Here is an 11,839-nt window from a genome sequence, read left to right as displayed (position 1 = left end):
GACCAGCTCCACTGCTGCCAAGCTGGGGGACAGCCAGGGGACACAGGGCAGCCATGAGTCCTTCAACAACCAAAAACATGGAAACCACTGACAGGGGTGGCAGAAAATCATCATCCCTATCCTCACCCCCTGTGAAGGACCCCCCAGAACCATGAACTGAGGCACACAGGGCTGTTTTTCACGTGCTGAGAGAGGATGCAAAGCAGAGGAGCCAAAGGCAGGTCCCAGCCGTCAGCCTCCGCCCCGGGGCAGGGCAGGAAACCCCCAGCCCGACATGACCAACAGCACAGCCACATCACAGCCCTGTGAGGGGCCAGGAACGTGGCCCTGCCCATGCTCTGACAAGGGCCCCGCTGTCTGGGGCTGCAGCTGCTCTGCGGAAGTAAACAGGGTCCCTGCCAGCACATTCCTGCCTGCTGCCCTGCCCGACCCCTCCAGCCTGCACATCCCCCCGCCACCAGGGACACCCATTACCTGAGAGGGGTGGACATTCCCACAGCAGTGGGGATCACGCACAGCTGCTCCAGCATGCACACTCTCCCCTGGCATGCAGGGAATGGAGAGCCACCACCCAGGCAGGCAAATAAAATAAGCAGTGTTTACTAGCAAAATAAAGGACAGAAACTCTCACTCACAAGGCCCTTCCAGGTGGCTAGGGCCGCCCCGCACAGCTCCACACGCCCACTCCTGAGCTCCCTGCATCTCGCTGCTGCTTCCACTGCAGGATGCAGCCCTGAGGGTCCTGCCTTGGGCAGGGTGGGCAGTGCTGCCTGACGGCAACAGCATCCCTACTGCACCAACCAGCCCACATGTCCTGCTCTGTCTTTTCGGTGAAGCAGCCCACTGCTTTTGGATGTGGTGCAGGATCCATCCCGGCTCCGAGATGCGGAGTGTCCTGCCTGTCTGCAGAGAGGGGCCCAGGCACCCCATGGAGGTTTCCAGTGGGGCTAAAAGTGCAGCCTTCTGGCTCAGTCCCGGCCCTCCCAAGCATCCTCCCGCTGCTTGTTCTCCAGACGCTTCCTCTCTGCAGAGACAACAGGGTCAACGACATGTCCCCAACAGCCCATAGCCACCCACTTTCCTCCGGAGGTGGCTGGAGTCCACCCTGATGCAGTCCCCTCCCACAGGTGCTGCACCCTGTGAGAAGGCACATCCACAGGAAGGCTTCCCCCGTACCACAGTCCCTCCAGGCATCCAAATCTCACCCTGAGCTTCTTGCAGTTTCCTCCGCTCAGCATCTCGCTGGGCTGGTGTCTGGTTGCTGCGTACCCCCAGCGCACCAATCACCAGCCGCCTGGCCAGGACCGCAGATGTTTCAGGGCGCTCCTTGGCCGGCTGCAGGTACTCTGTGTAAGCAGAGATGGGGGACATTCGTGGGGCATGCTGGGAGGGACAGGCTGCAGAGCCATGCTGTCTGCCCCATCCCACCCCATTAATCAGGATGAAGATGTTGGAGCACAAGCATGATGGCACAAGCCAGCACAGGGCAACATCACTCACCAGCATAAGCCCTGGCTTTGGCTTTAGAGGCACGGGTGCCCTGGGAGAGTGGGCGCGTCTTCACCATCAGGTGCTTGGTGCTGAGGGCATCACGTGCTGCAAGGAGAGAGCAGCATGTCCAGATGCAGGGTTAGCCCCCTGCCCAGGATCCTGCTGCAGGATAGGGATGCCTCCCATCTCGCCATCCCCAGCCAAACTGGGAGCAGTACCTGTTATGGGGCTGGAGAAGATGCCCAGAGCATGCGTATCATCCACCCACTTAATATCAAAGCCTTTTTTCCTGCCAAAGAGAGGGAAGAAAGCTCAGCAAGGTATCAGCACCTGGTGGGCAGGGGTCTGGAGCAGAGCCCAGGCAGGGGACCCCAGCACTGGGGACAGAGCATTGCTGGCAGACTCACTGATAGCTGCAGAAGACACGCATCAGGTCCTCAGTGTGGAAATCTGAGGGGAAATCGTAGATCTCGATGACGTGGGGCAGCTCGTCATCGCTGATGTCTGGTGCAGCAGGCTCAGCCCCATAATAGTCGAAGCGGGATGACTGTCGGCTCTCCTGGCGCTTCTCACCCCCTGAGAGCTGCAGCAGTAGGACAGACACAGCACTGAGCAACCCATGTCCACATGCCCCACAGCAGCTCCCAATCCATGCCAAGCACTCCTTGGAAAGTGGTCCGGCCCCACAACCCACCCCGACACTGCAGATGACTTCATGGCATTGAGAATGAGGAGTTACTGACCAGGCTTCTCACACCATGGACTTTCTTTTCCCATTACCAGTATCCCTTCACTTGCCACTCTCTGCGGCTCCAGCCAGGGACACAGTAGGAATGTCAGGGGTGAAACAGCACATGCACCCCCATGCAAAACCCTTCTTCCACAGTGATGCGATGACCTAAAACACACTTGGGGAAAAACATGAAGCAGGACAGGAAAGACAGGAAAAACTGCCATGTGGAAGAACCAGGCTCAGCATGCTCTAGCTGCAGCACATGCACTGGAGCCACCCATGAGTACCCCGGATACCAAGATGAGAAAGCCAGCCCTCCCCTGAGGAGCAAGTTCTGATGGTTAATCACCTGTGCAGCTAAAAATTTATGCTTTATTTCTCATCTGAATTTGTCTGGCTTCACTTTCCAGCCAGCAGTTCTTGTTCTGCCTCTCTACTGGATTAAAGAACCCTCAGTCCTCAGACCCCTCCCCATGACAGCACTTACTCATGATAATCAAGTCGCTTCCAATCTTCTTGATAAGCTAAACGGGTTGTGCACCTTTACTATTTCACAGTGGGGCACTTTCTCCAGTCCTAAAATATGATGGTTGTAGCACTTTTCTACCTTGCCCATTTTTCAACCTTCATTTTAAAACATGGGCAGCAGCCTTCCACTGCCACAACACAAGGGTGCAGCTAGATCCTGTTTCCCTCTATCCCACAGCATTGGTGCCTCCATCAGTCGTAGGCCACCCTGCATCGCTTGCTGCACCCGTTTTCCTAACCACACCATGCCTGCCCTGCTCTGGCTCAGACACTAGGCTGGGTGCAGTCCAAAGCTACTGACAGCTCCCCTGTTTCCCTTGCAGCGTGGGGCTGGTATGGTGCAAGGGAACGGGTACATAACTCAGCTGGGTTCCCAACCCGATCCCCTAAGCGATCGTAGTGGAGCACACCACGGCTGCAAGGTTAGAGTCCATAAATCCCAGCCAGCTCAGTCAATAAAAAGTGCTCATTCTGACAATTTTATGGGGAAGATGGATTCACGGCAGGTGAGGGGTGCTGCCGGGGTGGCTGGATGCCAGCGGAGGGTAGAGCTGAGTTATGGAGCTCATGGGACAGGCCAGCACTGCTGACAGAGCTGTTGATGGTGGGACAGCACCATCACCCTCCATGCAGGGCAACACGCTCATAGACACCCTGAACCTGCTTTGTGGAGGTGAGGGATAGTGCCAGGCAGGATGAAGCCCTGCAGTGCCGCTTGAGGGAGCAGAGCGCTTGGATAGTGCCAGGCACCGGGAAGATAATTAGAGAGCAGGAGCACAGAGTGCTGGAGCGGTCCTTGACCTTCACAAATCACTAAGTGTGGCGGGGCAGCAAGGACAGGAGCCGTCTGGCAGTCGGGCTCAGCCATGCAGCAGGCACGGCTCAACGGCGCTGCCAGCCCCAGCATACAGCACACCTGCAGCTCCCCAGCCATGGGGCAGGGCAAGGAGCAGGAGCCAGCATACGGCCCCAGCCCTGCCAGGCATCCTGGGAAGGGTTTGCTGATGGATAGGCAGACAGATGACAGGGAAAATACAGCCTGTCCACCACACCCTGCTGCTCTCTAAAGATGCACCCTCGCCAGAGCAAGGGTTAGAGGGGTCTGTGGCTGTTCGCTTACACCACAGCCCCTGGCACGCGGACGCTGTGGCCACCACCATGCTGTGCTGGCTGATGGAGAGTCCACTGAGCCTGCAAGGAAATGGTTGCAGTCTTTAATTACTCTTCGCATTCAAACTGATTTCTACTCTGAATTTGTCTGGTTTCAGCTTCCAGCCAATGGTGCTCACTCTGGTGTTTTTTCCTGCTAGATTAAAGAGCTGTCCACTATCAGAAATCTCTCCTCCACACAGAACGTCATAAATCTTGCTCTATGCTGGCTATCTGCATTGCATAAGGATTAGGTTACAAGGAATATGCTACTAATTTTCTTGTCCTTTTTGTTAATTAACAACAGCTTCATCTCCCCAAGAGCCTGTGCCCTACCATAGCAGCCACATCCACCTGCCAAGAGCTCAAAGGGCTCAGGAAACACCAGACTCTGCATGGGAATTTGCAGGGGATGAAGATGGCAACTTTTACTTGATAAATCCCTATTTCAGGTTCTTTTGCACCCACTTTTGGAAGCTCCCTGGAAGCTCCCTCCTCATACCTGGCTCAGAGCTTGTGCACGGGGGAGCTACTTCAGTGCTCCTTGGAGCAAGCACCTGTGCTGCACAGCACAGCCTTGCACATAGCATCCTATGGCTGCACCATAACACAGGCCCTTCCTGACCTTCCTCCCCCAAGGACAAAGCCATGCCCATGGTACCAGCCCACAGAAAAACAGCTCCACATGTGCCAGCTACCATCAGAGCAGCAGTGCTGTCCCCATCACAGCAGCACTCACCACAACCTCCCAGCTGGAAGGTGGGGAGCCATGACTGGAGGGAGCACAGCCAGGCACGGATGAGGGTACTCACCGCCATTCTACGTCCCCCTCGAAGACGAGCCCTGTATGGCCCACACCCTGCTGCCTCAGCACCACACCAGGCTCAGAGAGGACACACCAGCCCAAGCAAGGCCTCACGGACAAGGTGGGTATCAGTGCCCCTCAGTAAGCATGCTATTGAGTTAACCTCATCCCTCCACAGATGCTATTTTCAAGGCATCACCCACCACTTCACACCCAGCTTCCAGCCCAGGGTGGACAGATGCTGGCTGTAACAGTATTAGTGCTGTTTGTTACTTTTGGTACAATAATGTCATTTGGAAAATTACCGGTGTGACACTACTGATTTAAAATGCAATAAGGGATATCCAGCCTCGCTGCAGGAGTTGAGTTTTCCTTGTGAACGGCAGGCAAATGGTGTGGGACCTGGCACTAATCAGCCAACTGTAGTAAATTCAGCCTCATGCATGCAGGAGAGAATGGTAATGAGCCACAGCTGATTAAGAAGCTGTAGTTTTGAGGAAACATCCTGTTGCTGTTTCAATGGGTGCCCATACATCCTCAGCCCATTTCTTTGTCAGCAGCCCTGATTTCATGAGGGTGCAGTTGCAGTTTACAGTGCTCAAGCAGGTTTTACTGGGTGCACTTTATGTACTACAGAAGGCCAATCTCCACAGCCTTCACCAGCATCACAGGATGGGAACCAGCCAGGGGGGAAGGTGGAGGTCCCAGGTGTTTTGGCACCACAGGCAGCTCTTGCCCTCCAGGACGGCTGGTGGTGACATCAGGCAGCACAACCAGGTTGACTGCATGCACTGGGTGAAGGCTGCCCACCCCAAGCGCCCACCCTGGGGAACACAGGAACAGACAACTCCCACAGGCCCCTGTCCCCAGATCCCAGTGGGCAGCAGTCACCATCCCTGCAAATCCCCACAAATGCTGGCTTCCAGGAAGTACCTCCTCCAGCAGGCGTGGGTCCAGGCAGTCCCCGTCATCATTGAACAGCACATCCCAGCTCTCCTCAGCAACCGGGCTGGCCTGGCTTTCGCTGGTCTGTCCTTCCTTCGGGGAGCCGCTGTGCAGACTTATCTCTTTGCTCTCAGCCTCCTGGCCACACTGGTGCTTCTGCAGTGCACCCACATCCTCATCTGCTCCCACCAGCTCCTTGGTCCAGGATGCAGGTGAGAGTCCCTCCATGCTACTACACAGCATCTCCAGGGGCGGTGGGGGCTCACAGCGCTCTGGAGGTGCTCCCTCCCACAGGCCACTCTCAGTCACAGCACAGCCATCTGTGCTGTTTGCTTCCTCCACAGCAGGCACCGGGTCGCCCTCCCCACTGGGATTCCTGGCTTCCTCCACAGCAGGCACTGGGTCGCCCTCCCCACTGGGATTCCCAGCACCAGCAGTGCTCTCCTCTGTTACAGACAGGAGCTGGGATGGGCTGCCCATACCCTGCCCTGGGCTTCTCTCCCCTGGGAGCACTGGCACATTGCCTGTGCTACCCCTCGAGAACACAGGTTCACAGCTGGCTCCTGGTGCACACAAGGTGCTCTCCCTGGCAAAATGAGCCATGTCTTCATACCTCTCCTCCTCCTCCAGTACCCCAGTGGCATAGCCTATGTTCTGTCCTGCCAGGAGAGACCCCTCCTCCTCCCAGGCTTTCAGACCCACTGCCTCCCTCACCAGCCCGTGCACACTGCTCTGGTTGCTCAACCCTGCTGACTGCAGGACACCCTCTCTCAGGCTCTGGGAGAGGTCCCCAGCTGGATCTGGGGTGCTATCCCCTAAGTGCTCCAACATGCCACTCAGCCCTGCCTGACAAACCAGTGTTGGGCTCGAGGCAGGTGTTGGGCTAGTGGGGTCATCCCCAGGCTTGAGGGTAGCCTTCACAGCCCCAGCCTGAGTACTTGGTGGGGATGGAGGGTCAGGCTCAGTCCTCATCATCTGGTGGCCACGGCCAAGCTCTCCAAGAGACACTTTGTCCTGCTCATCCCAGGGATGGGCAACAGCTGGATCTGGGCCTGGCCCGCACATGCTGGGTGATGCCTTCAGGGTTTCCAGCGCAATGGGGCAGCTGCCCTCTAGCTTCTGGCAGTCCCTGGCAGAGACTGCCTGCAGCTCCTTCAGGCTGACATCCACCTTGCCGTCCCTCCTTGATGCTTTGCCCGCCTGTGTTCTGGCACGGGGACTTTGCCTCTGCCCCTCACCACTGCCCTGACAAGAAGAGTCTGGTGCCAGGCGGTGGTTCTCAGGGTCTCGGCAGTGCCTGACCAGTGCATTGCCTGTTGCTTGTGTCTCTCTCTCCCGCCGTGCTTTGGGCACGTAGAGGGCCATGTCAGGCTTCCTGCGGCGCGGCCGGCTGCCCTCTGCCTCCTGCTGCATGGTGCCACTGCTGCCTGCCAAGGAGAGACAGCGTCACTGTCTGCCCATGCCCCAACTGCCCCGTAGCTGACTGCACTGTGGGCAGCCCCTGTCCAGGTCACTGAGTCAGGTCCCAGCCCAGCACTCATCCTTGCTCCCTCAGCACCTGGCACACAGTAATGGACTGTGGAACCCCAAAGCTGCCCTGCAGTAGAACATCTGTAGACAAGGTCTGGCCTCTGGAGCATCCCACAGCCCTACAGCCCTTGGTGGAGTTTATCGGGCTTAGAAGAAGAGTAAAACCCTGCCAGCACCACTGGGGCACCAGCCCAGCTCTGGCAGCTGCTGCCTGGGACCCTACAGCCCCAGGGGCCAGTGTCTGCAGCCAAGGCTGCACACAGAGACTCTTCCATAAAAACCCACAGAGAACCCTGCAGCAGCCACAGAACACCAGAAATCAAACCCCAGCCCAGGGATACCCTGGCACAGGACCACGGCTGACACCCTGGCATGCTGCAGCCCTGTTCACCTGCTGCCCCGTCCCAGCAGAGATTTATTTTCCATCATCTTTGGCAGAAGCAGGCATGCCACGAGCAGCCAGGCCCCCTGCCCCCATAAATATGCATCAGACAGGGTTTATGGAGACGGATGGCGTGGGGGGCTGCACTGTGGCTGAGGGGAAGGCAGAGTGGGGCTGGGCTGGGGCCCCATGATTAATCACTGCCCACTCTGTTTAGGGGGATTCATCACGGGCCACTGTCAGGTAAATCACTGGAAAAACACCTCTTCAGTAATTAATGTGAAGTGACGGATGGACAGCCCCTGGGCCCATTAATCTGGACCATCAGCGCCAACCGAGATTATGAATGTCAGGATGCATAAACTGCCGGCAGATCAATAGGGCCAGGAACCCATCCAAGGCTCTCATTTCCGAGGCACCTCCGGTACATTAGCCTCCCCTTCACGCAGCCCCTGACTGAGGCGCAAACGCTCTCTGTGGCCCCTCACCAACAGCCAGCAGCAGTGCCAGGAAGGCAAGGGGAGGACAACCACTGGCTGGAAAGTGGCCGGGGCTGCCAATGCCACACAGCATCATCCCCTCCTCCTGATGGGCGGACCGACGGCTGCCTTGGCATGATGCATGGGTCTCTCTGGAAACAGCTGGAAAAGCCCAGGCAGGGCAGTACCCCCCAGCATGACCACAGCACCCGTGCCTGCACCTCATGTTCCTGCCCACCTCCACAGCACGAGGTGCAGGCACGGGCAATGCAGTGATGCTGGGCACCATCCCAGGTCTGCCCCAATCATTTTTGTGTCTCTGCAGCTCTCCTCGTTTTTTCCTGCTCTTTGATACACTAATTTTGCTGGCAGAACGATCCCCTTTATCTTTATCGACCGCAAGAAAGGAACATATCCTACAAAGATTCCAAGGTCTGGATTAGTCATTTTTCAACATCGAGGCATTATACATTTTCTCACCAAGTGGCAGCCCAGGTGCCAGAGGGGAGGGGGCACTGGAAGCCCCCACAGCACCACCATTTCCAACCACAGAGAGCTTCCAATTACACTGGAACACATCTGCTAAAGGACTTTTTTCAGCCAAACCCACAGTATCAGCCCATGGCACATCACCAAACACCTTGGTGGGGGTCAGCAATCCCTCCAGCCACTGCTTCCTGAGAAATTCCAGCATGGGGAGCAACCAGGGGCAGCATTGCTCCACATACATCCCATGTCACCTCCAAGAAGAGCCTCTGTACATGGGATTTATGGGCTCCTCGAAAACTTGCCATTCACCTTGCCTCACCCTTCAAATCAGATGGTGTGGCATTAGCCAGATGGCTGGTGCTGGGAGCATCCTCTCCCCACACAGCTTTGCCTCTGCTTGCTACACACTGCCGGGGAAAAGCCATTTCCCAGAGCCTGGGAAGAAGCATGGCAAGGTTGTGGACGGCCCACACTGGCAGTGATGCTGCAACACTTTGCTCTTTCCCCATAGGGCAGCACAGCTCCTGTGCACAGCCTATTACACACTTCATCGATGCCACGGCCACGTGTCGGCACCAAATGATTTCATGCTCTGGGAGGCAGAGCAATGGCCCTGGCGTTGGGTCTCATTCACACTACACTGGGCAGGGCAACCCTGCTGCTTTCAGAGTCTGGGACCAAGCTTGTCCTACAACGTCGGACAGCAATGGGCAGTACATCCCCAAAAAGGCCTGTGCTGCCCCAGGTGCTGCCCTGCTTTTTGGACCCAGCTAGCAAAACAGCTCAGCATTGTGGCACCAAGCAGGAAAAAGGCCATGAAACCATGGTAAAAGTGGTGATGGGAGTGCTGCCCAGCTGTCTGTCACATAAAACCCACCAGCCCAGCACAGTATAGCCTGGTGTGGCCAGGAAGATACTGGATCACCAGTGAGGAAGCGGCTGGTGATCCCTGCAGGCACAGGCTCCCCTTACACCATCCCCAGGAACACATTTCTCATGGGGAGCTTGTGCTCATGGCATATGTTCGTGAGGTGTCAGACAGCTGCCCAATGTGTCAGTCTGCATTTGTCCTCTAGCGACCATCTGCAGGCTCTTGCCCCCTTCTTCCAATGTGGGCAGGGATGCCAGCCGTGGTCCTGCTCAGGGAACATGAGAACAGGCACGGATGCTGGGGTGCAGGGCTCACATGGAGCTTGCCGGTTCCCGGTGAAGTTTCGGTGCCACCCAGTGCCCTCTCAGCAGGCTGCCGCATTTCCTGGCAGGGAGCTGTATTTTTAGCCTTCGAGGTTTCTAATTCCATTCAATCCATATTCCCACCGATAGAGTAGATAACCTTAAAGCCTTGACAGTGAACAGGGATGCCAACACTGGGGGACCAGGAGCCTTGGGGGACCTTGTGCAGCCTCAGCACGCAGCTCGCACACCACAATGTCATTCTTTACAGCCTGCAGCAGATTGGGCTCTTTGAAGGGGAAAAAAATAACTATAATAACAAGATTAATAAAAAGGCAGATACAAGGAGATTCTAAACAGCTCCGCTGGGGAACCTACTGCTCACAGGGCTCATCCCATGCCAGGCACGTGCCATGGCATGCTCACTGACTGCACAACATCAGTGCCTGGCAGCCTGGGTAAGAACTGTCAGAGGTTTTGGCTACCCTGCACCTCTCCTGCTCTCAGCAGAGCTCCAGCCCAGGCCACTCAGCTCAACAGCAGGTGACGGGGCCAGGGAAGGACCTGAGTACTTGGGGGGGGCAGACAGAGTAAAGGCAGGAACACAGAGCTGCTGGCACAAGGCAAAGCAAAGCACTTCAAGTACCCAATAGCTGCATCCGATCAGATGCCTGCCCACAGCCTCGCAGGCTTTAAGTCATGCCTGTCCCCTGCTGCCAGGAGAAAGATGCTCTCCAGCAGCCACAGCAAACATTGGCTGTGCAAGAAGGCAGCAAAGGCACTAAGAGAGATTTCAATCATGCCTTTCATTTCCAATACTCTTAGGAGATACCTGGAACAAGAGAAGGGGAATGTTCCAGACAGGAGGATGATTTGTAAGTGCCCCCTCACAGCTGCAGGGGGGGAAAGGGACAAACAACTACCAGAAGGAGTTAACAGCTGGAGGGTTAAGAGGAATACAAAGGACTTTACAAATATACCCAGGCAGACTCAGCACAAAAGTGAAAAGGTCTAAGAATAAACAAGGAGGGAGAGAAAATTAATGACGGCTCAAAAATAAAGATGACTCAAAAGGGAAAAATCACTGGCTTTAACCAGAAAAATGCAAATGAGGCAGACACCTCACAAAAACACATGCAGAGAATGCAAAAACAGCACCTCAACATAGATACAGCCACCTCGCCAGCATGGCTAGTGTGGAGATGAACCTTTTAACCTGCTGACACACAGAGCCAGAAAGAAACCAGGCACTGATTTTCTGTGCAGGAAAGGACAATAAAACCAGCACCGGGCACAGGATAAACCCTGTGCCCATCCGTAGTGCAGAACAAAAGCAGTAGATGAAGGAGCCTGCACCCCCACTGTGATAGGACTCTGGATGAACGACACTGGCTTGCCCAGAGGAGTTATTTGGGAAGAATTGCTATGCAATGCTTTTGGATAAGGCAAGCAAGAGGCAACTTAGCCAAACTTCAGGGTACTGTTTTATATCATCCCCCAAACTTTCTTTTCAATAGTGAATTGTAATTAAATTTGCAGATGATTCTGAGAGTTGTTACAAAGACATCATTCAAAGGATCCTCAAAATGTAGGCAAGAAACAGCCTGCAGGAATTATTGTAAAATAACCCAAAGCAGCTACTCAGGGGGCCAGAGCAGCCTGGAAAGCAAGGCCCGGGGACCCATGGTGGGCTCAGACCAGAAAGTCACTGGAGTAACTGCCCCAAAATGTGCAAGAGGCAGAATCTGGTCACCAGCATCATGCCATGGGTCACCGCAGGGCCCTGAGAGCCTCACAGCAGGCAGCACGCAGGGACTAACAGGTGGTGTGAAGGATGGAGGGAACGCCAGGGGCAGGCACGCTGCTGTGAGAAACGGTGTCTGGCACTTGTGAGCACCAGACACGTGTTTTACAAGGCATGGGAGACCGGCGCACCGAGCACCCAAGGAGCAGCCTAACTCCCCTGTGCGCCAGGGCTGACGCTGCTGGCATCGCCTTGTGACTGTACTCTGGGGAGAGTTACGGGGTCTGCAATGAGCCACGTTATCCGGCTGCCCCAGGGGCTGCGCGCCAGGGACTGGGGAACGGGATGGGACTCGAGGCGGGGACCAGGGGGTTGGGGTCAGGGCGGGGGG

General features: G+C 56.0%; 1 protein-coding gene across 1 annotated transcript; it reads right to left on the bottom strand.

Moving 5' to 3' along the window:
- Positions 1–968: 968 nt before the first annotated feature.
- On the bottom strand, positions 969–7,078 carry LOC103812011 (the record flags this gene model as incomplete). The annotated part of the gene is made up of 6 exons (XM_009085017.1): positions 969–1,024; positions 1,206–1,346; positions 1,501–1,596; positions 1,710–1,780; positions 1,899–2,074; positions 5,640–7,078. Coding segments are annotated over 6 exons (1,979 nt in total), but the record flags the coding sequence as incomplete, so codon positions are not given.
- Between the last annotated feature and the right edge of the window lie 4,761 nt (positions 7,079–11,839).

Source organism: Acanthisitta chloris, unplaced genomic scaffold, assembly GCF_000695815.1.
Source record: "Acanthisitta chloris isolate BGI_N310 unplaced genomic scaffold, ASM69581v1 scaffold30941, whole genome shotgun sequence".
NCBI lineage: Eukaryota > Metazoa > Chordata > Aves > Passeriformes > Acanthisittidae > Acanthisitta > Acanthisitta chloris.
The sequence above is the reverse complement of the archived record's forward strand: the minus strand, read 5'-3'. Positions and strand labels throughout refer to the sequence as shown.